The 26,966-nt window shown below is 37.1% G+C and overlaps 1 protein-coding gene and 2 pseudogenes across 1 annotated transcript; 1 reads left to right on the forward strand and 2 right to left on the reverse strand.

Moving 5' to 3' along the window:
• The first annotated feature begins 2,524 nt into the window (after positions 1–2,524).
• Positions 2,525–4,133, forward strand: LOC120123486 (organic cation/carnitine transporter 3-like). Its single transcript, XM_039142369.1, is given in 4 exon segments — positions 2,525–2,664; positions 2,667–3,772; positions 3,775–3,911; positions 3,913–4,133. Coding segments are annotated over 4 exon segments (1,482 nt in total). The 5' UTR covers positions 2,525–2,567; the 3' UTR covers positions 4,055–4,133.
• A 9,096-nt stretch (positions 4,134–13,229) lies between these two features.
• Positions 13,230–16,522, reverse strand: LOC120123497 (annotated as a pseudogene).
• A 2,076-nt stretch (positions 16,523–18,598) lies between these two features.
• LOC120123445 lies at positions 18,599–25,610 on the reverse strand (annotated as a pseudogene).
• Between the last annotated feature and the right edge of the window lie 1,356 nt (positions 25,611–26,966).

Consider the following 26,966-nt stretch of genomic DNA (forward strand, 5'->3'; position numbering starts at 1 on the left):
TTTGACCTCAAAGCAGTCCAAATTCGTCCTTTAATTTCCAGTCGTTACTCATGTAATTACACTTTGTAACTCTTGTAATTACTCTATAACTGGCACAATAAACACTCTGAACAGAGCTGAAAAATTGTCCAGATACATCCAATGTTTCACATACATAATTTAGAAACTAACAGTTTAAATTTAAAATTTTCAGAAATCAAATTAACAACTAATTAATAAGTTGTTACCCTCTTAAATGAGCATAATCCTAACGAATTTTCTCCAAAAAGATAGGATCTGTGCGGACGTGTCAAAGACACATATTGGCACTTGTCACGAGCCGAGACAGGCGGCGGCGTGCAAGATTGCCCCTTGTTCTCTATCACTCAACAAAGGAAAGAAGAATGAGCACTATAAATACCCAAGTCCAGTGGTATTTCCCACTCAATGTGGGATATTGTTTTTACGCATTACCAACATACATAACTATCGACAATTTGATAAGAAAATAAATGTCGTGATAATTTTTGTGCGAGCACCAAAGTAACAAAAAAGACATGTGAAAATCGTACAAAAAATTACAAGTAACTTGCCACAAGAACAAAGAAAACATGTGTCACAAGAGCTGAGAAAAGAGTGTCGTATGGACATATATTCTTATTTAAAATTGTAAAAAACTGAAGAAAAATGAAAATAAAAGGACATAGTATAAAAAAGAGAACTAATAATTACCAACGATCGACAACCAAAATTAATATTAATATCACTGCCGACTAAATAAAAAAAGGTAGGTGATATAAAAATATTGAGAGAAAACTTATGTTAAAAATGTTTTTTTTTAAATCACTCAAGAAAACTTGAGGTTCCAAATTTAAGCATAAAAAATGTTAAGGGTGTGAACGTTTAATGTCAAATAATTGATAATTATTTTTAAACAAATATTACCTTGTACTATTTATCCATATTAAAAAAAACAACACATATGTAATAGCAGTAATTAATATAAAACAGAAAAACTCAAATCACTGCGAAAATATCAAAACAATTTGGTGATTTGAGAGGGGAGAGGGAGCAACATACAGACGACTTATTTTGTTGTTGTTATTATTATTATCATCATCATCAATATGTATGCATGATAATGACATTATTTTGAAAATATATAAATAATTGCAGTCGAAATCGGCAGCTCTCTGGTATGAACTATGATATACTACTTACTGCCCACCCACTCATCTTTATCTAATCTTCACCCAAACCCTATTTGTTGAAATCACAGCTGTTCCCAATTTATTATATGCAACTTGTTATTTGTTTCATCACCTCAATGCGTATAGAATCTAAATTTATTACAAAATATGATAAGAGTTTTCGGGAATCGAATGAAATTAAATGTTTACGATAAATATTATTATATCATGCTTCTTATTTTCCTTATTTATTTCTCGGTTTACAAAGATTAAATTTTAAGAATTCAAGATTGTTCTTTCTAATAATATATTGTCTTCTAACTAAATGTTAATATTAGAGTTTTTGATTTTTTTTTCAAGTCAAAATGTCTATGAGGCGTAACTAAAAACAGATTTGGGGAAATTTTAGGGACACAAGAAAGCGTCACTATATGTATGGGGATATTGTTCAAGTCTAATTAGTTATTGCGACGCAATAAAAACCGAACTTTATTTAAAAGTTAAATTAATATAACAATATTTTAACATATGTTAGTCGTTATCTTAGAATGTAAATATAAGATAATGTTTAAAAATTTTCAACCTTTTAATAATAAATATTCAATCTTTATATATATTATATTTAGATATAAAATTTAAAAAAATAATTATTCTTTTATCATTAAATTCACTTAATTGATACATATATAATTAACCTTATATTCAGAATTCGATCATATCCGATTAACATTATATTCAATCTTCCTTATGCTTTCTAACCTCCACTACGCCGGTGGAATTATACATTGTAATGATAATGTTATTTGAAAATAATGACTCACAATTCCAACTGCTACAATTATTATTAATTACTTACCAAAAAAGCCTTTTTTTAATTGAGAGAATAAAAAGTGTGCTTTTGGTTTTGATGCGATTATTTATTTAAAAAATAATTAAAGGATATCGTATTTTCAAAATATGTTTACTAAAATAAATACAAAAATATTCTGCATGGATGACATATTTCGAAATGGTTGTTAAAATGTATAATTTAATGAGTTAAACTTATTTATATAATATTACCAAGCAAGATTTCTTAATTGATTTCATTGTAAATATTATTGTTCTTATTTTTATCATAAAACTGTGATATTATTACAAATTAATCTCATAAGAAAGAGGCATTTATACTAGCAGCGGTACACAAATAATTATTACAAACATGTGCCCTAATCTAAATAAAAGCTGACATGGCTTTACGTGTCATACAGTCATCGTCCCCATTGTATTAGCTGTCATTTGGCATTTTATTAGAAATTGTTTGTCCTGAAACGCCTCTATTTAAATTCGCAAATATCAACGAAGGATCACAAGCCTTCTCATCACAAAACAATACACATTCATTCCATAGAACCGTGTATGGCCGACTCAACACCGCTTCTTTCCGATTCTGATAAGCCGCCGGAAACCAAACTGCCTCCTCGATCACTCGATGAAACCATCGAACGCTGTATAGGAGGATTGGGTGGCTCCAAATCTTTCAAGCAATACTCGTCTCGTTTGCCTGGGTCTTTGACGCTCAGCAGGCTTTCATCAGTGTATTCACCGATGCCGAGCCTTCGTGGCACTGCACCGATGAATCGGTTTGCGGCAGTTTCTCCAACGTTTGCCAACTCCCCAAGGATTCATGGTCTTGGGATTGGCCAACGCACACATCGATTATATCGGAATGGGGCCATGAGTGTTCCGCCTCTTTCATCACAGGGTTGCCCGCCTCTTCTTTCTTCATGGGATGCCTAGTGGGTGGACTCGTGCTCGCCACGCTCGCCGACTCAATTCTTGGCCGTAAAAATATGCTTTTATTCTCGTGTCTAATGATGTCTTTATCTTCCATCTTCACCGTTTTTTCGTCCAATATTTGGATCTATTCAGCCCTGAGATTCATCAATGGGTTTGGCCGCGCAACAATTGGAACTTGTGCCCTGGTGTTATCAACCGAGCTTGTGGGAAAACGGTGGCGCGGCCAGGTCGGTGTTATCGGGTTCTTTTGTTTTACTTTAGGGTTCCTGTCATTACCAGTAATGGCATATGTAAATAGAGGTTCCTCCTGGAGAAATCTGTACCTATGGAGTTCGGTGCCGACAATTTTGTATTGTATATTAGTTCATTTCTTAGTTCGTGAGTCCCCAAGATGGCTTTTCGTTAAAGGACGGAAAGAGGAAGCAGTTACGACGCTCAAGAGCATGGCTCAGACTGCTAGTGCCTTGACAATGAGTTTCTCCAATGTCTTAATCGAGCAAGAATCAGGGGATGAGTATGACAATGTAGATATTTACTCTTCAATCAGGATACTTTTCAACAAGCGGTGGGCTGCTCAAAGGCTAGCCGCCGTAATGGTTACAAGTTTCGGGATTGGTATGGTGTACTACGGCATGCCGTTAGGCCTCGGAAATCTATCCGTCAACCTCTATTTGGGAGTCATATTAAACGCTTTATCCGAGCTCCCGGCATCTTTGATTACATTCTTTCTTATAGGGAAAATCAACAGGAAAGAGTCATTGTTGGGTTTCACAATCTTAAGCGGTGTATGCAGTGTAATGTGTGTGGTGATGGGCCAGTGTGGCCAAGTTTACAGATAGCAATGGAGCTGATATCATTCTTCAGCGCTTGTGCGGCGTTCAACATGTCTCTGATATACACATTAGAGCTGTTCCCCACATGCGTGAGGAACTCGGCCATCTCAATGGTGAGGCAAGCGCTTGTGTTTCGGGATGGCGATCGGGATTTGTGGGCTGCCATTGATCGGATTACCGGAGACGAGAGGCGGCACAATCTGTGACACAATGGATGAAGAAGAGCAAAAACAGAATGAGAAGGCGGCCGCCGCAATTCCAACGTTGGCATAAGCTGTGTGAATCCAATGGCCTAATCATTGGCAACTTGCCAATTATTGCTTGTTAAAGTACTTTTAATGCCGTCCCTTTTGTACAACTCTTGAAAATCAATTATATTTAATAAAAATTTTGTTTAAATCATTAAAAAATAATATAACTCTAGCAACTGCGTAAAAGATTTATTTATCTTCTAATAAGGAAATGATAAGATTGAATTATTGACCTGAAGTTTTTGACACAGTAAGTGCGTATAATGTTTACACTAGGGACGCTTTTAGAAATCGTCACTAATGCAAGCAAGGGTCAGATGGCGGAGAACACAAGTACCTCCCCCTCCTCATAGATTTTTCTTATATTTGTTTACACTTAATCCTCATTAGTTAATAAATAAAATGATTAATAATTGATGTATTGATTATTTATAAATTTATATAACTCAGTGAATCAATCTATCATTAGATATAAGTTAAATTATATATATTTTTTATTTAATTGCAGGAGAGTTGTCTACAATCTTTATGTATGAATCCTTATTTTATATTTTTAATAGATTTTATGATAAAAATACTAATTTTAATTTTTCAAAACTTATCACCATTTAATTAATAAATTTTATATTTAATTATTCATCGCTGAAGTATCAAATATATATTAAAAGATGTTATAGTTTAAGTAGTACTCAAATTTGAATTTTTGTGAATGCAAAAAATTCTGTTGAGGGACTCACTACCAAAATCAAGTGTACGACTCGGATCAGTTCGGATTAATTCAGACAACGCATTCAAAATCGAGAGGACAGCTAAAAAAAAGACGTATATCAAATATAAATCTGATAAAAATAATAAATGATGTATCAACAATATAATATTTTATGAACCACATATTTCTAGTTGAAATAAGACACGTTTTTGTTGGGCTGTTCTTAAGGTTTTGCTTTGATCTCACGCGAAATCTATAGTTTGAAATGATGATTTTGAATAAAAAAATTGGAGTCATGTTAGGCAATTTTTTCAATAAATCATCGGTGATCGGTATATTTACCGATCTAACATCGGTCAGATTATATTTCCTGATCTAACACCCGTAGCAGTAAAGCGCGCGCCCTGAATCGCGCTATACGCTGATTTGGCGCCACGTGGGTATAGCTCGCCCCCTGCCCCGCGATATATGGTGATCTGGCGCCACGTGGGAATAGCACGCCCCCTGATCCGCGCTATACCTGGGTATCTGACACGTGGGGTATAGCGCGGTATAGGGCGCGCGCTATACCCCTAAATACCCAACCCTACACGTCCCCATCCTCCCTATAAATACCCCAATCTTCAATCACTTTTATCACACCAAATTCTCTCAATTTCTCTCAAATACTCTATCTTTTTAAGGTATATTTTATAATATTTTTACTATTATGTATTTACTTTATTTAATATTTTACTAATATAATTCTTTTACAGATATATAATGGAAGGCAGTCTACTTCGCTCGGATGAAAATCATATATCTCTATACTTTGCTGATACGGTAACATTTTAACGTTTTAATTTAATTTAAATTATTAGTAATATTTAGTTGATTTATTTAATGCATGATTATTAGATTAAGAATTAAACATCTCGACACTTTGCTAATACGGTAACATTTTAACGTTTTAATTTAATTTAAATTATTAGTAATAATTAGTTGATTTATTTAATGCATGATTATTAGATTAAGAATTAATTTTTGTAATTATTTATTTTTAGGAGAAGGACCGTGTATTAGATCCTTTTATTAGGAATCTTAAGTTAGTGATACTCAGTCGTGTCTTGTCGTATTTAGTAGAGGCTGGATTCGGTTACATAGGTAGATATCAGAGTCACTGTAAGATAGAGCCAGACCTGATTTCTGTCTTAGTAGAGCGGTGGAGGCCGGAGACCCACACATTCCTTCTTTCGTGCGGAGAGTGCACGATCACGCTTGAGGATGTTTCTATGCACCTGGGGCTTCTGGTGGATGGATATGTGATATCAGAGATAGCTTCGGTTCTTGGACTACTTTGTGTCGGGATAGTCTAGGACGTGTCCCGAAAATTTTATCAGAGGTAGGATACCGTTAAATTGGTTAGATGCCAATTTTCGGGAGTTGAGCGCAGACGCCTCTGAGGATGAGGTTAAGATGTATGCACGGCATGCATACTGCAACTGATAGGAGGGTTGTTGATACCGGACAAATCGCGCAACCTAGTTCAATGCATGTGGTTGCGACATCTTAGCGATTTTCGTCTCGGCGGATCATTTAGTTGGGGCTCGGTAGTTTTGGCTTTGCTGTACAGGGAAATGTGTGGAGCCACTGACTACAGACGTAATGCTATCGGTGGATGTCTCTGTTGTTACAGTCTTGGGCATGGTATCGATTGCCCTTTTTATGTCTGTGTGAAGAACTCATTCGTATTTCCACTACTTCTGAAGTAATTATAAAACTGATTTTGTATATTAATAATTTTATACAGTGTATAACAATTTTTTTCCTTGAATAGGTGGTCTACTGATAGGAATGATGATTTAGAAAAAATTAGGGTGCTAATCGATCAGAAGGCTGGCACATAAGTATGAATTTTAATGTTTAAAAACCGATTTTAGATTATAGTTATATAATTAGATTATTATTTTGATAAAAATTATATATTATTTGTTTTAGTTTGAATGGGTGCCATATTCTACTGATGATGTGAGGGCGGTGATCCCAACTGAGTTGAGGGGTCCATCAGATGTTTGGATGGCGATGGTCCTTCTGATCTGTTATGCGACCGTCGAGTGGCACTCCACTGATCGCGTGCTCCGGCAATTTTGTTGTTTTCAACCAATTCCTGAAGCACCTCGCAATATGGACGAGTTGCATAGCTTAGATAGTCGTGGCAAGACAGATACAGATTGGCTGGTGAGGCATCATGGGTGGGTCGTGTTGTGGGAGGATCAACATCGGCGCCTTCCACGTAGAGAGCCCATTTTTGATGACCTCTTGATGTATGTTGAGGATTATTATGAGTGGTTCAACAGTAACGGGAAACTGTTTCTACTTCCGAAGATGCACGAGGGCAGACCTTTCCACGACGTCGACAGAGACGTTCACCGACACAGCACCATCGTCCCCCGACTTGTGGACGGAGAGCAGGTGCTTCCGGTTCATCCTCAGCTGCACCAGCAGGACCTTCCCAGCAGCCACCGTAGCCATATATGATGCCGCCATCGCCTTTCCATTACCAGATGCCGCCGCCGCCGTCTTCACCTAGTTTTATGACCCTGCCACCGTCACAGATGACCCCTCCTGGAGGCTATTATGGGTCTATGTTTGTAGATCCAACTTAGGGTTCATATACTGGATATTTGGCGGGTTCAGCCTCATCACCCATGGCCGCAGCACAAACACCTCCTGTACAGTTTTCACACTCAGCGATGTCTGGTTTTCCTAGTTTTCCCAGTTTTCGCAGCCGGTGGGATAGTCAGTCATACACCTTCAGGGTCCTTATTCTATGGAGGTGCTTCATCGTCATCAGCTCTTCATCAACCTAATGTACCTTCTCAGGATGACGACGACGACGATGACGACGACGACGATGACAGCGAGGAGTCAGAACCAGTGATACGAAGAAATCCTCCTCGAGGCTGACAACCACCTCCCTGCGGAACACATTCGCGATGCAGGCATCGATAGATTTTTTTATTATATTTGTATTTACTTTATTTTGTTTAATTGTAATTTTTTATTATTTCTCATTTAATACTTACTTTATTTTGTTAAATTTGTTAGATTTTTTTAATATATTTCAGTTAATTTTATTTATTACCATTTAATATCAGTTATTGTAATTTGATTATCATTTACCATTTAATTCTTATTATAAGTTTGTTGTATTTAAATACCAAATTGTTATTAGTTTGATAAAATTTAATGATTGTGTTCGTTTTTTTAATCTTCATCAGCGATTATCGAATGACATTAACTTGAAGTAAATGTAAATTAAAATACAAGAATTATTATTTGATAAACAAATACATCATTTCCTCATCAATTGTTACTTAATGACAACAGAAGTGAACATATTTTTCTAGTGTGTCCTGGGTTTCTACAATGACCACATTTTTGTCTTATCTAGATCTTTCTCGAATATCCATATCGCAATGAATTCGATTGGATTTTGGACGACCACTCTCCCAATAAACTCGGATTTGGTATAATCGGAAGCCAATCTTGAACCTCATCAGGTTCTTTATCATTACTTATGGGGGGAAACTCAAATTCGTATACCTTAAAAACTTCAGATAGTAGGTATACGGGATCCAAAAAAATAATTATAGTCTTGACGTGTATGCGAGCAAGCTGCTATCACATGAGAGCATGGATACTTCAGAGCTTGAAAAAACCCGCAGTCGCACGTTCTGTCCCTTAGATTTACTCTTAACGACACAACTTCAATCCCTTGAAGAGGTCGCGGTAACTCTGTGACACGAAACATTTCATGCCTTCTAGAGAAGCTTGTTACAGACATTCATTTGATGCAACAATTTTTTTCTGTAGATCTGCAACTAATTTAGGGTGATAAACATGACGCCTTGCATCCAGGTTTGAGCTTGTCCCCCGAGCTTCGCAAAAAGCGCCCCCAAACGAAAATATGTAGTTTTTACCAAAGCCACTACAGGTAAGTGACGTGCACCCTTTAAGATTGAATTGATTGCCTCAGCCAAGTTGGTCGTCATGTGTCCATATAGATATACACCATCATATGTGTTCGTCCACATTTCTTTATCGATGAGGCTGATGTAATCGTATCCTTCCTCGTTCTTCGCTCGTAAATCTTGAAGCATTGATTCAAACGTTCGAGGAAGTAGTTCGTAACCTCATCAAAAAATGTATAACTTACTAACTTGCTTTCTTTGCAAAATTAAAATGATCAAAAAATATATAACTTACTAACTTGTTTTCATTTACTCATGCGCACAATTAATTGACCATCATCATTCTTCTTGTACCTTCCATGATAGTTCGCAGCAATATGTCGGAGACAATACCTATGTTGGACAAAGGATGATTGCCACATTGGACCCAAAGACTCAATTGTTGCTTTGATCCCAGCTCCGCGATCTGAAATGACACAGATTTTTTCCCTCGTGATAACATGTGCACGTAAAATTCAGAGGAAAAAAGCCCAAGAATATGTATCTTCTCCTTCGACAAGAGCAAAAGCAACTGGAAGAATATTGCGATTGTCATCTTGGACAACCGCGTTAAATATAATTTTGGTACGGCATATAACGCGACCCCTGATCCGTGCTATACCCCTACGTGGCATATAGCGCGAAGTAGGAGGCGCTATACCCCACGTGTAACCCAGTCAACAGGGGGCGCGCTATACTCTATGTGGCGCCAAATCATCATATAGCACGGTTCAAGGGGCGCGCTTTACTGCTACAGGTGTTAGATCGGGAAATATAATATGACCAGTGTTAGATAGGTATATATACCGATCACCGGTTATTTTTGGGGAAAATCGCTGTCATGTTAAGCTTAAAAAGAACACTAAAGGGGTGGCAGCGACGACTTTTTTTTTTGCTCGGCAAGATAATTATTATTAATTAAAATAAACCTACATTAAGAGTCTCGTTAAAAACCTCCCTAAACATAGATGGAGAAAAAGAGTGCTCTTAACAAGGTACAAAATAAGGTACAAAATACAAGGCTAAGTAATCTCCAAAATGCGAGCACTGGCCCTCCACAACAATCCCAGTATCAAAAATCACAATGAAACCGAACAAAGAAACAAGGCTAAGAAGTCACCAAAAATAACAAACTAACAACCACCCTGTGAGAGGAGAATCCATCTGATGACAAAGAACAAATAGCAGCATGCAAAAAACGCAAAACAAGAAATCACCCGAACAAGTCTTGCTTCTGACCAACCCTCTCGGACAGAATTAATAGCAGAGAATATAATATTAGATTGGTCTACTGTAAATAGCCGAGATCTCTACCCCAATTTACAACCAGATTTTTCTGGATAATTGGCGCCCTTCAACATTCTCTGTTTTCCACAAATCCCAAAGCTTTTTCGTTTCTTTTGCTATAACCTCACTCACCAGACGATCCAACTAACAATTACCTCTTTACACTTGAAGCTCAAATAACCTTGACTCCACCTGCACTTCAATAACTAGAATCCTATCATCCACTCTGTTCTACATTTACAGTGCTCCTTCAACTCATCGCCGCTTTACAGACAAAAACGAGCCCAATCAAACCAACATCCACAAACGCCACCTAAATTATCTCTAAACTTCACACTTGGATTAACCTAAAATTATAAACCTTAACAGACTATGACCCCAGACCACCTTCTACCGGAGTAAAGACCAAACCGATCTTGGTATCCGCCATAAAGTACCATCAGCGTATTCTTGAATCCATTCTTCATCCGCAAACAACCTGTTTGGTCGACTCCTCTTGGAACCCAAATCAAACCATGTAAATTACCACTATCTTTCGATTCGGCTGTAAATTAAAATAAAATCTCCAGCCACAACCCGCTTACCGCCAATTGTATGTTACAACACCTCTAACTTATTCCAAGGCACCTCTTACTCACAACATATTATCCTAAAAGGAGAAAACCCCTACTCTGCCATTTGCTTCAGAGATACTAAACTAAAAATATCATCAAACCACTAAACCAAATTTCTTATTCTTCAAACTCTATATTTTTCATTTCTTAAAAAATCTACTTCTACTTTATACTGTAGTAATCTTGAGAAAAGCTTAAAATTAAACTACGGAACCATACCTCAGATATTTCAGGAAAGAACTATCAATCTTAGCCGCATCACCTCTTTACTGATCTAAAAAGCCAACGATTCGTCATCGGAAGCTTCTACCAATGATAACTCCCTCAATATAGCATCTTCAGGACCTCTGAAAACAATCCCCAACTCTTGACCTAGTTTCATCATTTTCTTTACTTCCCTCATCTGAATCAGCCGCCTTGCTTTAAGGTCTGAGTCTGAGAGTGACCTCCCTTCCAACTCCGAAGATTCTTCCCCTCGATTAATTTTTTTCTTCTTCTTGTTTGCCCGAGTCTTTCTATTTTTCAATAGGTTTGACAACGCTTTGTCTTGAATTTCCTCGAGTGACCCATACTTTTTACTCTTTCCTCGTGTTCTTGGTGGAAGAAATCTACTTTTAAGAGCCACTTCATTAAAAGCAGAATGAGAATTATCTTCAGATGGCCATTTGTTAACTCTGTCAGCCATATCCTCCCAAGTTTCTTCCCTGATAGGCTCCACCGTAATCTGTCCCAACAAAATATCACCGTCAGAGCCTTCCTCTCTAACAGGCCTTTGATTACATTCTTTAATATTGAAGGCCAAATGCTGTATATCTTCAAGATCCCTACACATAGGACCGGGCTTTGAATGACCACTAATCAATTGGGCTTACTCAACGGATCAGAATCTACAACAACATATTCTAAATTCAATATTTGACCCAAGTTCTGATCAGCGACAGATTCTACACAAGACTCGTACTGCTTGGAAACACGCATGGGCATCACATCATTACTTTTGAACCCCACATCATTTCTTTTGAGCCCCGTGATAGCTATCTCTCCTATTTGTCTCTTCTCATCTATACCAACCGACAAGGAGCCGCCACTAAGTAAATTCCCCATGCAACGAAGAGTTAATTCACCTTCGTCTAAGGAACGATTCGGTTCTGCTTTGGACGATGAACCTTTGCTCCAGTTGGATTATGACAAGGGTGATGCGGAACTGATCAAATCCTCCCTTTTTGAAAACTTAATCTCCTTTTGATTTTGAAGCTTGGGGACATTAATATTTGTGTTCAATTCTTTAACTTGAACCAGAAAGAGGTCTCTTCCTACCTCCAATTCGATTATTTCTTCAATTATCTCAACCTGATTCATTGCTAAAAGGATTGTAACTTTTTCTCCATCTCTAGATTGAAGAGCATTCTCCCCCATTGCTAAGAACTCCCCCCACGTTTTTGTAATTTTTTTGAAAGTCTGGTGATTCCAACAATGAAGTGGGGCATCTGTCAATTGAATCCAGATGACTCTCTCCGTCGAACGATAAACTTCTATCCAAGGTTGAACCTCCAGAAAAACCTCCTTGAGATATGACCATTTATGTTCTTTCATGAGACTATATAACTCCGGGTCTTCGATTTCCAGCAGAAAGTCACGCACTCTCAGATACTTTGTTTTTATCTCGCCAAGTCCTCCTGCTCGAAGCCTTTCCCCTACATGTTCTGAATTGCACACCGTCGCCATCGTACCTACCAAACGATTTTCTAACTTACGTAATGTTTCTTCATCAACATGGCCCTGCACAGTTTTCGGTCTCCTCGTATCTTGTTCTTCGAAGCCTTCACTACCGAACACCCTTCCATTGTTGTTTCCAGTTACCGCTCCCTTATCCTTCGACCTTCCTTCACTAAGATTCATGGCCTGAAAACCTTTATGCTCTTCATTCCTCATCGTCGCCTGAGAATAAAAGGTTGTATTCGCCTTCCACGATTGAGACCTTTCTGTATATTTAGCCTCCTTAACTACTATGCGAAAGCCATAAGTGAAGAATCCGTTCAGTCTTTGCATTGCCCTATTGGCGTCCTCTTTGTTAGATAACCTAACAAAGCCAAAACGTTTCCCAGCCATATCCTTCTTCCTAGCTATGTATGAGTCAATCACATCTCCATATCTTCCGAACAGCTGCCTCAGGCCACTCCAATGAAATTTAGGCGGTAAGTTTTGGACAAACAGGGTTATTGGCTGACTACCCCTCATTCTTCTCTCTTGCTGGCAACGGCGGCTTAAGCAAGGTATATCCGGCAAAGATAAGGTGAAGGTGTGGAATCAGCACCAATGTCACCTCAAACTAGGGAAAGCAATGTTTTCATTCTATATGTGTTTATTATGATTGCGAATATTGTGAAAGTAGTGATTGTAAATATTGTGTTCATATAATTATAATTCTAAAACCGTTATATTATATAACAGGTATTTTTACGATCGTAAATCTCTATTTTTTATTCGATAACAAGAATTTATTTATTAAAACTTAAGGTTAAAAGTCGCGTTAAAAATCTCTCTATATCTATACAAAAGAAAAGATACACTTAACTAGGGAAGCAAACAACACCGTCACAAACTATTGTCCCAACTACCGCTGAAAAACGACATTACATCCGCACAACCACACCCAGCAGAAACTCTTATATCAAATTCGCATCTTAAGAACTTCACAAAAGCCGAAACACTCTACATCCAAACCGCTAACTCATTCTTACATAAGCAATAAGCCCTACAAAATGCAGATTATAAAGGCATCCCACAACACAATTCTACGTAAAAGAAAATTAGAATACCACCCAAAGGCGAACAATGAAACACCAAGAAGTAACATGTGCAATCACTCTGGAAGAAGCAAAGACCCTGCAACTCTCTTGACAGAGCTGCCAACCAGCTATTCCATGTAGCGAAACATACGGGACCCAGCAATACAATCTAAAGAAGCCAGCTGAACCTTTATGATGCAAATGTTAAAGACCTGCTGCTGATAACTTACCAAGGAAAGGCGAATTGACCATTAATTCATCTTGCCAGCAAGCTTTAAGCATTCCTTGTCTACTTATACGGACCTTCGCGAGATAATCGGCCATGTTATTACAGTCTCTTGAGACCTAGCAAATTGAAACTTTCCTACTGACAGTAACATTCTATTGATATCTTCAAACAACTCCCCCCCCCCCACCTCCATGGGCGAGCGAGTGGAGTATGGATCTAGTACAGCGCTACTTTTGAATTCGATTCGACAACCAAATCAACTTCCCTTTTCAGAAGCAATCACAAAAAATTTCTATGGTCGTTTTAATAGCTGTCAGTTCAGCAAAATCGGAATCTACACACAATACAGGGCCAACGATCATCACTACCACGTGCCCAGCTTATGTTCTCAACATGCCTCCGCACCCCGCTGCCCCTCTTGAAGCTGTTCTGTCCACATTAAATTTCAAGCCACCCGAGTTAGGCGGCTGCCAAACTACATCCAATTTACAATGTGATTCGCACGAATCGACGCAAACTCCCGGGCTATTCCACCACTGTTTCTTATCAAGAAAATTGAAATCCTTTAACACCTTACATCATACCAAAGCTCTCATTTTAGCACAGAAGACAATCTCTTTGAACTATTTAAATCTTTACTTGAGAGGTTCGGGTACAACATGTTTATGGAGAGGGTAACGCGGCAGCCGATTATTTTGCGGCATTTGGATTTGGGGCATCATTTTTGCTATAGCTAGAACCACATTTTGCTTCTGGTAAAATTAATTAATTGATCTACAACCACAACAGTTCGAGGTTGGATTTTTTTATATAAAGCAACCATATTATCATAAGAGTAGCGTATGATATGAAAACGACATTACCTTAGAAAAGAGGAGATCTTGGTGGGGGCTTAATGAGGACCAATCCGGAATAAGTCGAATGGGCGATGGTCCAGTCTGAGTAGATGTACAATCATCCCGTGTGAAGAGAATGAAGGCCACTGTCCCATTACAGACATATATTGTCTTCGAATATACCTTAATAAATGGAAGCATCATGCACATTAAAACGTATTTCTATTTATATTCGTTTAGATGTTATAATGTAACCATATTAATCAAGTTAAGATTCAACACAACTCATTTTCCTAGACGTGTGTACAGATATACCTTTTTATTTTTAGATGGCAGATCCACAAATTACCAAATGCAAAGGCATAATCAGCTAAAAACCCTAATAGTTAACCCGGAGAATAAGGGTTTGATTAGGTACATGTTGTCTCAGGAAATTTGGAGAAAGTAACTCACAAAATACCAAATATCCACTCTCCAGAGAATGCCACTTCAACCTCTATTCAATCTCTTGCCAAATTCTGTTGGAATGGAATCTTTTATTTGAACTCATATCACCCTCATCGCAGCCACATGTTTTTTAATTGTCATTCATTCAAAAGATTATTGGTAATACATTACATTATATTCAAAAGATTATACATTACATTATACGAATTTTCCCCAAAAAAAATACGCACACACACCAAATAATGATATCGCACATATATCAATCTTATCTTCAATTACTTAATAAATATAATTTTAAATGTTATATTTAAACACTTGAAAAACCTCATATTTGAGAAGTTCAAGACCAAAGCAAATCTCACATTTTTAATGTACAAGTTTTTTCAAGTGTTTAAATTAGCTTTTTAAACATATTTATTGAATGACTAAAGATAAAATTAACATATATGTAAGACAACCACATTACGTGAAATTGAAAGTGTGCCATCGTCTTTTACTTACATAACGACAATTTGGTCCATAAAAAATATATACACAATGCATGTAATTGCATGAGCACAAGCACTAGTATAAGTACAAGAGGTAAATATCATTTTCATAATTAATTTTTTGTTTCAGTGACATATGGGTAAAAAAAACCTAATTGAAGGTTTTTTTTTAGGAAAACAAAGACTTACAACTGGTTGCATCCTGTTTTTGCCAATAGGATAGCGATAGTGGTTGGGTTGTCTCATAGCATAAGTAGTAAACCACAAAATGAAGCCTGATAAGAGATCCAGTTAAGAATCCAAGGTTGATGTTATCACTGCCAGTGATCTACTCATAACAGAAGCATAAACTTTTGCCAGGAAAAGCACCAAATTCGCCACATTCGATGCCTATTATCACCACTCTCTCATTCCTTGCCAGCTGCTTCTCTTCTTCCTGCAGGAACAAACACATCTATAAGCTTATGCATTTGAGAACCTCATTCACCTTAATCAAACTTCAAGGAATACAAACCTCAGACAAACTCCCCGGCAAAACCCCCAATTCATTAAATGTGTCCATTTCATTGAATCCTTTGAGAAGCACTTCCTGTCTCTTGTAATACTTCGAAAGTCTCCGCTGTCTCCCTGAAAAAAATGTAAGTTTATTGCAAAATATTGAGTACTAAGCAAAAGCATGGAAACTGCAGTCTGGGAATCTGGAATAGACGAGACTGGATTTGCTTACTGAAGGCCTTGATATAATATCCAAGGCTAAAACACGAAGACTCCGTACGTCTCTCTGGAAGATTGAACTTATCCATGTTGAGTCGCCATGATTGTTCGCTTACCATTGTTACCCGGGTTTTAAAAAACGGTCCGCGACCACGATTTCGGCCGCGATATAGCAGTTTCGCCGCCGTCCGAGTTACCCGCGATGGCCGCAATAGTGTCCGCGATGGCCGCAATAGCGCCCCGCAATCACGGTAAATCCGAAATAACCAAAAACGCGACTGCGACCGCGATTTGAAACCCTGATTATTACATGATTCTCCCCGACCGGAGTTGGTGACAGAAGTTCTGCTCGGTAGTCCGATGAATCTGTTCGAAGGTTGTTCATGAATTTTACTCCAACAACTGATTTCTTGGAAGGAAAGGAACAAGTATCACTCTTATAAGGACAAAATTTGCAGACGGTTGTAGGGATATCAAAGCTAATTGCAAATTCAACTTCCCCCACTTACCGTAAAGCACAAAGAGCTTAATATATAAATCAATCGAGGAGAGCATGAAGAATGTTGTTTTGATCCTTTTTCTAACACGTTGCTTAGTCATATTCTTATTTTTATTTTCTTTAATGATATTAAATTGTGTATAAAGTTGACGACGTCGCCAAGTATCATCACCTTGTGGCAAATTGGAAATTTCAAGTATGAAAAGAATCCATGTTCTGGAATATGGTTTCTTTTATGGACCTGTAGGTACTATCCATGTGTATTACTCATGGTTATCAAAATCGGATCGGATCGGTCGGTTCAACCGGTTGAACCGTGAACCGGTGGCCTATCTGGTCGAGTTACATCACAAAACCGGTCTGGCAATGAACCTGCTGAAAATCGATAGAATCGATAAATTCGGGGTGAACCGGCTGAAAACCAGCAAAACCGATTTGAATCGCCGGTTCACTTTTTTTCTTTAAAAAAGATTAAACCAAACGATGTTGTTTGTTCAACGAGCCAAGTCAAATTCGAGTATTGCTGAGCTCGACTCGAACTCGAAAACTTTAAAAGTAAGCTTAACTCTACTAAAAAACACACGAGCTAAAAATTATCAAATTCAACTCGAACTCGAAATATAATATTAAAACTTGAACTCGAAAAGGCTCGAACTCAAAAAAAAACTTAGAAGTTCGATTGAAACCTAAAATTTGAGCTCAATTGAAGCAAAAGAATAGTTCGCTCTGTGCTCACCAAAGGATTCCATGATTTTAAATGTCAAATTATCTCTATTATTTATAGAAGTAAGTTGGGATGCTCTTCTATGTTTTTTAGCCATGTGGGATTGTTTTGTTATCATATTTTCTTTTTAAACTTTTGGGATGCTCTTTTATGTTTCTTAGCCATGTGATATTGTTTTAAAAAAAAATTAAACCAAATGACATCATTTGTTATGATTTTTTAAGTCCCAATTTTATTTTTTTGATTATAGTTATATAATTATATTTATTATTTAATATGTTTTACCTTAAATATTATGTTGTAGTTAATTTGAATCATTGTGTTTCACTTGATTTTATGGTTTTAAATTTATATATGTTATGACTTGCGATATTTTTATATCTTTTAATATTATAAACTTAAAAAAAGTGTTACATATATATTAATATTGATTTGAATATTATGTAAAATTAAAAAAAAAATTATTTTATATAAAATCCGATTCAACCGCAATTAAACTCGATTGAACCAGTACCTTCACCGATTCAATATCCGGTCCGATTTTAAAAACATTGGTATTACTGAGATATGTGCAAGTATAAGATACTAGTTGTCTATATGGCACTGGTTTTATTATTTTTTAAATGTTAACGGTCAAGTTTGATGGTAATTAATGTTGATTTCATTTCTCCCAAGAAACCATCTAAAAGGCTTACATAAATGGATAAAGGCTTGCATAACAACATAGGCTTAATCCTGGCAATAAAAGGCCCAACAATTGAGATCCAACACAAAAGAAACTAGTAACCCTAAAGCCTATGATGAAGAGTACAAAAAAGTATCCAATTTTCTACAGCGAAAATGCATTAGAATTGGAAAAATAGCTACCCCAAACATAAATGGATAAAGGCTTGCATAACAACATAGGCTTAATCCTGGCAATAAAAGGCCCAACAATTGAGATCCAACACAAAAGAAACTAGTAACCCTAAAGCCTATGATGAAGAGTACAAAAAAGTATCCAATTTTCTACAGCGAAAATGCATTAGAATTGGAAAAATAGCTACCCCAAACCTATGTTCGTTGGGGGCAATGAAAAACATCAAAAAGGAAAGAAAGAAGTGCTGGGGCAACGAGGTGAGAATGAAGGCCAAACATCCAGCAGGTAGGAAATAGCAGTTCCCAATTTAAATGAAAACTAATGGTCATTTTCAACAGATTGTTCTTTAAATTTATAAAATAAAAATTCAAATCTCAATATACCAAAAAGATAAATAATTAAAACAGTCTCCTAGGAAAGCCCTCTTTTCAAACGACTACATTTCAGCAATATGAAAAACGTTGCATACAATCTCAGATGGAAACCGCAATCCTTCCTGCTACTTGGTCCAGATCCCGCTGGCCATTTGATGTGATTCTCCTACCACTGAAACATAAAGGATAAAATTTAGTTGATATTAGCAATGACAGAGGTTAGTAATGTGCAATTCTACTCATAAGTTGTGATGAATGCGAGATGATGAAGTAGAGAAAAGGGAGATTTCAGAAGAGAAGCATAAAGGATTGAAGAAATTCAGAAATTCATTCAGTAAATCATGCATAATCATCCTTTTCAGGTACATTTATTTTTATACAATTGTACTATGAAATCTAACAAGCCAGCTGACATATATTCTAATTGTTTTCTGTTACTGCATATTAACATTGGGCTTCTCCATTGGGCTTCTCTACTGCTGGATCTTCAAATGGTTGATGGGTTAATGAACCCGTGCTCCTCTCATGGTATTTACTTCCTCAGGTAATAATCCCCAATTCCTTCAGCAATCCCTAACCCTTGACTTGCATTTTCCCCAATTCCTTATTTGTTTCCCCGATCGTCTTCTTGTCCTTCTCCCCCGACCATGACAATACCCGCGACTGGAGCAGATCCTTGTCCCCAAGGATCAAAGTTGGGAAACTGTCCCTGAAGAATAGTATAGTCTTCCCAAGTATCACACGATTCGTCCATCGCACTAGCAATTGAGTAACAAGTTTGTAGTTTTGTTTACGATTCGTCTTCCCATGATTTGAGAAGGCTCAATTTTAATTTGGCCTTCCTCATTCATTTCAGGAGGATCCGTAGAAGAAGCTGTTGATTCTCCAATGTGCTTCTTCAAAAGACTCACGTGAAATACCGGATGTAACCGCGATGTCTCAGGTAAATCCAAATTGTAAGCAACCTCACCAATCTTTTCTGTAATTTTTGCAAGGGCCATAGTAGCGAGCTGCTAATTTTAGATTTTTCGTAGAGCCAAAGAAGTTTGGCGATAGGACTGTAATTTCAAGTACACTTCTTCTCCCACTACAAAGGTTCTCTCAGATCTTTTCTTATCAGCTTTCTGTTTCATGCGATTGGCTGCATTTTCTAGTTGTAATTTTACTAGCCTTCGAATGTCCTCTCTAGTCTGCAATAGGTCACTGACAGATTGCACTGGTGAGTTTGTTTGCCACACCATTGTAGGGGGTGCATAGCCATATAGGGCTTGAAATGGTGTTAGTTTTAGGGTTATATGATAGGTGGTATTATACCACCACTCTTCATGAGACAACCATTTAGCCCACTACTTTGGTTGAAAGAAACACAAACCCCTCAGATATTGCTCAAGACATTGATTCACCCTTTCAGTTTGTCCATCAGTCTCTGGGTGATAAGCAGTACTAAATAAGTCTTAGTACCCAGCTGCTTCATTAGTTCTCTCCAAAAAAGACTAGTGAAGGTTTTATCTCTGTTGAAATGGCCATTTTAGGCTGGCCATGAAGCTTATAAATGTTGTCCAAATATAGTTTAGCTACTTCAGCAACAGTGTAAGGATGGGATAGTGCCACAAAATGACTGTACTAGGTGAACTTGTCAACCACCACCAAGATACAGTGCTTCTTCAAAGAAGTAAACCCTCTATAAATCCATAGTAATAACCTCCCAGGCCTGTTGAGGAATAGGTAGTGGCTGAAGTAAACCAGGTTTAACAATATGCTCCACTTTAATTTGCTGACATACTGCACAAGCCTTACATAAGTGGCCACCATAACCTTAAGTTTAGGCCAATAAAAATAAGCTCTAATTCTTTGATAATGGCTTGAGTTCCTGAATGACCCCCATGAGGTGAGTCATATAGGGTTTAAAGAACCTATAGTCTAAGAGAGCCCTTAGTACTAATGTAAACCTTGTCTTGAAATCTGAGAATTCCTTTGGAATATTTCCATTTAGAATCAACAGTAGGATTCACAGTTAAAATGGAAATCCATTCAGTAGCCAATAAATTCTCCTTGTAACTCTCATCCACTTTGAACCCAAGTAGGAATGATTAGGGTAGTTCCCATAGCAAGACACTGACCATGATCTTCCCATTATCTAAATAAGGCATCTGCCACAATATTTGATTTGTCTTTTTTGTATTGGATAGTATAATCCAATCCCAATAATTTTGTCAGTCCCCTTTTCTGAATAGCAGTAGTTAATTCCTGCTCCAATAGGTATTTTAGAGGTTCATGATCTGTTTTAATGATAAAAGGCTTGCTCTCTAAATAATGTCTCCACTTAGAGGCTGCTAATAGAATAGCAATGTATTCTCTCTCATAAATAGATAAAGCAACATGTTTAGGACTGAGAGCTTTACTTAAAAATGCTATAGGTCTGCCATCTTGAGATAAAACAACCCCTATGCCTTCAGAGTGCATCAATTTCCAATTAAATTTTTTCTTAGAGACTGCTAATAGAATAACAATGTATTCTCTCTCATAAATAGATAAAGCAGCATGTCTAGGACTGAGAGCTTTACTTAAAAATGCTATAGGTCTGCCATCTTGAGATAAAACAACCCCTATGCCTTCAGAGCTGGCATCAGTTTCCAATTAAATTTTTTTAGTAAAGTCTGGTAGAGCTAAAACAGGTGCAAGACACATAGTTCTCTTAAGCTCTTCAAAAGCAGTAAAAGCTGCACTGCTCCACTTAAAACAATCCCTTTTCAGCATCTGAGTCAAGGGTTTACTAATAGTACCATAATCTTTGATAAATCTTCTATAATAGTCTGTCAAACCCAAAAAATCCTCTCAATGATTTTAAGGATTTAGGCAAAGGCCAATTTCTCATTGCTTCTACCTTACTAGGATCAGTGGCAACACCAACAGCTGAAATAATATGTCCCAAGTACTCTACTTGGGTCTGGCCAAAGAAACACTTAGACAATTTTGCAAATATCCAAAACCAATTGTAAATGCAGAATATGGTATGTCATAGAGCTGCTGTAAACTAATATGTCATCAAAAAACACCAAAACAAACTTCCTAAGGAATGAACTAAATAATTCATTCATCAAAGCCTGAAATATTGCAGGAGCATTAGTTAGACCAAAGGGCATTACCTTAAATTCATAATGGCCATGATGAGTTCTGAATGTTGTTTTATAAATGTCTTCATTTTTTATTCTGATCTGCCAGTAACCTGACCTTAGATCAATCTTTGAAAAGTAGACAGCCCCATGTAGCTCATCTAATAAATCCTCAACAACAAGAATAGGAAATTTATCCTTAATTGTCATACTGTTCAACTGTCCATAATCAACACAGAACCTCCATTTACCATCCTTCTTTTTAATGAGAAGGAATGGAGAAGCAAATAGACTTTTGCTAGGTTGAATAATAGAAGAGGATAACATAATAGCAATATGTTTTTCCACTTCAGCTTTTTGGTTATGAGGAAATTCGTAAGGCCTTAAATTAACAGGCATAGAATCAGGCTTTAAGGGAATAACATGATCATGGGTTCTTGTAGGTGAAAGATATGTAGGCTCAGCAAAAATAGAATTGTATTTCTCCAATAATGGTTGAATAGTTGTAGAATAGGCCTCGAACTTTCTGCCATAGTCATCAAAACAACATGCCCCAGTATAGCAGAATTTGAAACTGTCATCTTCAATAGTGTAGCTCCTAAATCTGTTGCAAAAAATTTGAGGGTTGTTGGCCATGTATAACAATCTGTTCATCTTGATGTACAAAACTGAGTGTCAGTTTGTTAAAGTCCATCAAGATAGGACTGAATAACTTTATTCAATCAACACCTAGGACCATATCAATTCCCCCCAATTGAAGAAGTCTAAAATCATGAATAAAAGAATATCCCTGTATTTGCCATTCCACCTTATTACACCTGACTGCACTATAAAGATGTTGTCCATTATAGCCAATGTAATAGCTAAAGGCTATGGTGTAGTCACTTGAATCCTGCATCAGCCCACTGAGGTGTTAAGAAACCGTGGGTGCTACCACTATCAATTAATATGTTCAGTGGTCTGCCTATAATAGTGCCTTGACTTCTTAATGTATTATGACCAATACACCCAGTGATAGCATTCATAGAAATTTCTAGGCTCTCATCCTCTTGTAACACTTGTTGATCTGTCTCATTTGGTAAAGTCTCTGAGGATAGAACAAGTTCCTCTTTAATCATCATATTCAATTGCTTTGTCTTACATTGATGTCCTGGAGAGAATTTCTCACCACTTAAAACATTGGTTGTTATGTCTCCTGTAGTCCAGAAGATTCTGTTTTGGAGGCATACTAGCTGAACCTTTTTGTTGTGGGGGTGGAAAATTAGGTTTAGAAGTAGGTAATGGGTTTGGGTAGAGTGGGTTTCTAAAAAATGCTCTCCCTCTTTTGTTCTCATATTCCACAGAAAGCTCATACAATTTAGCTTGTTTGCAGCTTCAGAGAGTGCTTTTGCTCTAAAGCCTCAACTCTATGCTTGATATCTTCTCTTAGCCCACTAATAAAAAGAGAGACAAAAAACTCTTCACCCATAGTAGGATTTTGTAACAGCATATGAGGCTGTAATTCCTCAAACCTGTCCTGGTACTCCTCCACTGATCCTTTCTGCACTTTGTAAATTCCTCAACTATGTCAGCAAAGGACCTATCACAGAATCTATGGCAAAGATCTGCCTCAAACTCATGCCATGTCACATGATGCTTCTACATGATATAACCGTCGAACCAGATTTCTTCCTTCCCCACTAAATACATTGTAGCCATCTCCACCCTTTGCTCCTCTGCAATATTACATAAAGAAAACTACTTAAGGCATTTTTGTATCCACCCTCTAGGATTATTCCTTTCAAAAAAGGGTAGCTCAATCTTGGGTCTATGCCAGATTAACCCTGTAGTATTAGAAGAACCTCCAATGCCTCTTATATCCTCTTCCAAACTGACTATATTGTTTCTAACTGCATTGTTCTCTTCTACTTGGATATCATTTTTAAAACTAGGTAAATCCCCTGGTTTGGATCTTAGAATTCCAGGTTCATCAGGTTTATAAGTAAACCTGGTCTTATCATTAAGCACTGTGACCTTTACAGGTTGTTTTCCATCTGTTTTAGAAGCGTTAAGGGACTGTACCTGATCATTATCAGATTGGTTCTGCTCCCCATTTCTACCAGTTAGAATCTTCAATAATTCCTCACATACCCTTGATTAGTGGCCATCCTGGATTCCAAGGAGTAAGTAGATTTCTTGATGAAGAAATTCAGAAATTCATTCAGTAAATCATGCATAATCATCATTTTCAGGTACATTTATTTTTTTTACAATTGTACTATGAAATCTAACAAGCCAGCTGGCATATATTCTAATTGTTTTCTGTTACTGCATATTAAATTGAGCTTGTCCATTGGGCTTCTCCATTGGGCTTCTCTGCTGGATCTTCAAATGGCTGATGGGTTAATGAACCCGTGCTCCTCACGTGGTATTTACTTCCTCAGGTAATAATCCCCAATTCCATCAGCAATCCCTAACCCTTGAATTGCATTTTCCCCAATTCCTTCTTCGTTTCCCCGATCGTCTTCTCGTCCTTCTCCCCCGACCATGACATAAGTCTACTTATTTAATCCATTACTCATATTCCAAGGGTACCAAATACCCTTGTACTCATGTCTAAATATATGTAACAATGTTGGTAGTTTATAGTGTAGGAAAACTATCTACCTGACATTGTCTAGAAAATCAAGCTTGAAATGCACATAAAGCAACCGAGTTGTAATTCACTAGTAAAGACGCAAAGTATTGCAAAAAGTCATTTCCAATAAAACAACATAACTCTTGCAACAGTATATCTTATTAAAAATGTCAGTTCGTTATCTATATATAATCACTGGTTCTACTTATTATGTTGTCAGCTCAATTGTATCTTGCAGGCATATTAAAACCTTAAATGGTTTACACCAGTCTCAAAGTCAACTTTCTTAACACTATTTCGTTTTGGTTTTGTTATCTAATTTTCTAGAGCATGATATTATACCTGAAATCTAACATTCAAATCATATTCTAACATCTTGATCAGATCCTTAAAAATTGATAGATTAGGGTACAAAAAACAGCTGAATTCTTAAAAAGAACAGTAATTAAATTGAAGAATTATTACTTGCAAATAAATATCTGTTAGCAATGTTCTTTCGCCTAGTGGAAACAACCATCTTCACAATTGCCATTACACCCCAGGAGTCATAAAATTTAAAACAAATAACAGAATAGAAAACTCACCCTTTAGGATCAATGTTAATGATGTTGACATTCTCCAACTGCTGGAGAATGTGTCGAGCAACAGAACCACTGCTCTTGCAGAAATGGCGTGGACGACTTCCATTTCTCTTAGCCCCTCCATAAATCCTCCTAAAGGCACCAACACCAAGACCTCCCCTCAAGTATATTTTCCTAGCCATGGAAGCTACAAAATAACAAAATTTATCGCTCACAATAAAAGTATACAATCATTAATTAGTCTTAATTAATATGGAAAATGAATGCACATACCAGCCCTGACATAGTACCAATCAGGGTCATAAGGAGGAAGCTCCTTTAGTTTACCAGTCTTCACAATATCAGTCCATGGGGGAAGTTCAATCTGGGGTTTTTCTCGTTTTGAAGAGAGAACGAACCACGTTAAAAGAACATTTAAATTTAATGTATTTGTAGACAGTGTTAAGTATACAGATTCCAACATAAATTAAGAAATTAAGGAATGCCCTAAATTCCATGTCTACTAACCAAAAATAGAAAGGATTTGCAGGAAAAATAAGTACCTTGCCGGAGCGCTTGAGATGGGCGGCGTAAGCTTTGACAAATTCGGGGGGGAAACGTCCTTAACAGTTCTGGCTACCTCCATTTTCACTCTTTTTTATGATATCTACCGCTGCAACGATCACTCCTTTTGCAGCTTGCGATACGTGTTTCCGGCAGACCAGTAAAAGGAAAACCACTTTATATAGATAGCGAATTAGGGTTTGATGTTTCCCTTCCGTCTTTGTTCACTAAATTACCTATATAACCTTCCCTTTTTTTCTTTTCTCCTTTATTTCATTCTTGAGGTGTTATGGTCGGGCTAGATCCAAATCTGATTCTAAATTCTAAGTTCGGACTGTTTCAACCCATCCAAATTATTCATTATAAAAAATAAAATAAAATAGTAAAAACAATAATTTGATATATATTATATGTTTTATAATTTATTTTAAATTGAAATAAATTCTTTTAATTTTTTGTTAGTAAAAGGATGAGAATTACAATTATCACTCCTCAACAACTCTGCAACATCCGGTGACGTGCATTGGATTACATGAAAAGACACGTGTAAACTAAGCCATTTGTTCTGTAACCTTATTATCATCCATGATGAAACTTAATGGACCAATTCTTCTTGCACACGAATGTAAAGAAGAATGGTATGGAAACCTTGCCAAACTTCCCCTTCGTGGTAAGTTGGACTCAATAGGACTCATCTAAAACCAAGCTCCCGTGACTGTTGAATACCAAGATAGATCCCCATAACTCTACTTCCATAATCAAACATAGTCCCATGAATTTTGGAAAACAAACTTGCCAACTGCATGTACCATAACGGATCACTCTTCTACATGATGCTCGACCATTCGTATCAGATCTAGCGCCATCGATATTGACTTTTATCCATCCCGGTGGGAGACCAAAAATCGGGGTTGTTACCTCTCGAAGAACCTGCACAATAAGGGACTAGTTTCCGATGTTAGATTTGTCTAGAAATTAAGTTGACAAGTTGGAATTTCATCTTGGGGTGGCCAAACTTTGAACATGTGAATTATATTTGGAGGCTAACTTGTACACATTGGAAAATTCTTTGGTAGGTGGCCAAACTTTGAACTATTGTTCTTGAAACTCAACTATAAATAGGCCTAAGTATTTCCATTAGAAATCATCCCAAAAACAAGTTCTCCCTTCCTCTTGTATTCTTCATTCTCCCACTTTGGGAATTCCAAAGAATTCCATTTGTTGTAATATTGGCGATATAGTGAAGTTATCATCCGGTGTGGTGCCCGAGGAGTAGACGATATTCTCGTCGAACCTCGTAAATTTGGTGTGTTCTCTCCTTTATTGTTTTTTATTCGGTTCTTTTCCATTGTGTTTCAATATTCAATAGTTTGACAGGTTTATCCGCTGTGCAACCTTTGGTGGTTTAATTTTGATATTTTAGGTCAATTTTAAACTACGTTCGTGTGGGAAATAACCCGTTTTCCCCAACAATTGGCATCAGCTTCGGTTGAGGTTATCATGGTGGTTCCGTTGCTGA

Source organism: Hibiscus syriacus, unplaced genomic scaffold (assembly GCF_006381635.1).
Source record: "Hibiscus syriacus cultivar Baekdansim isolate YM2019G1 unplaced genomic scaffold, ASM638163v2 tig00110393_pilon, whole genome shotgun sequence".
Classification (NCBI taxonomy): Eukaryota; Viridiplantae; Streptophyta; class Magnoliopsida; order Malvales; family Malvaceae; genus Hibiscus; species Hibiscus syriacus.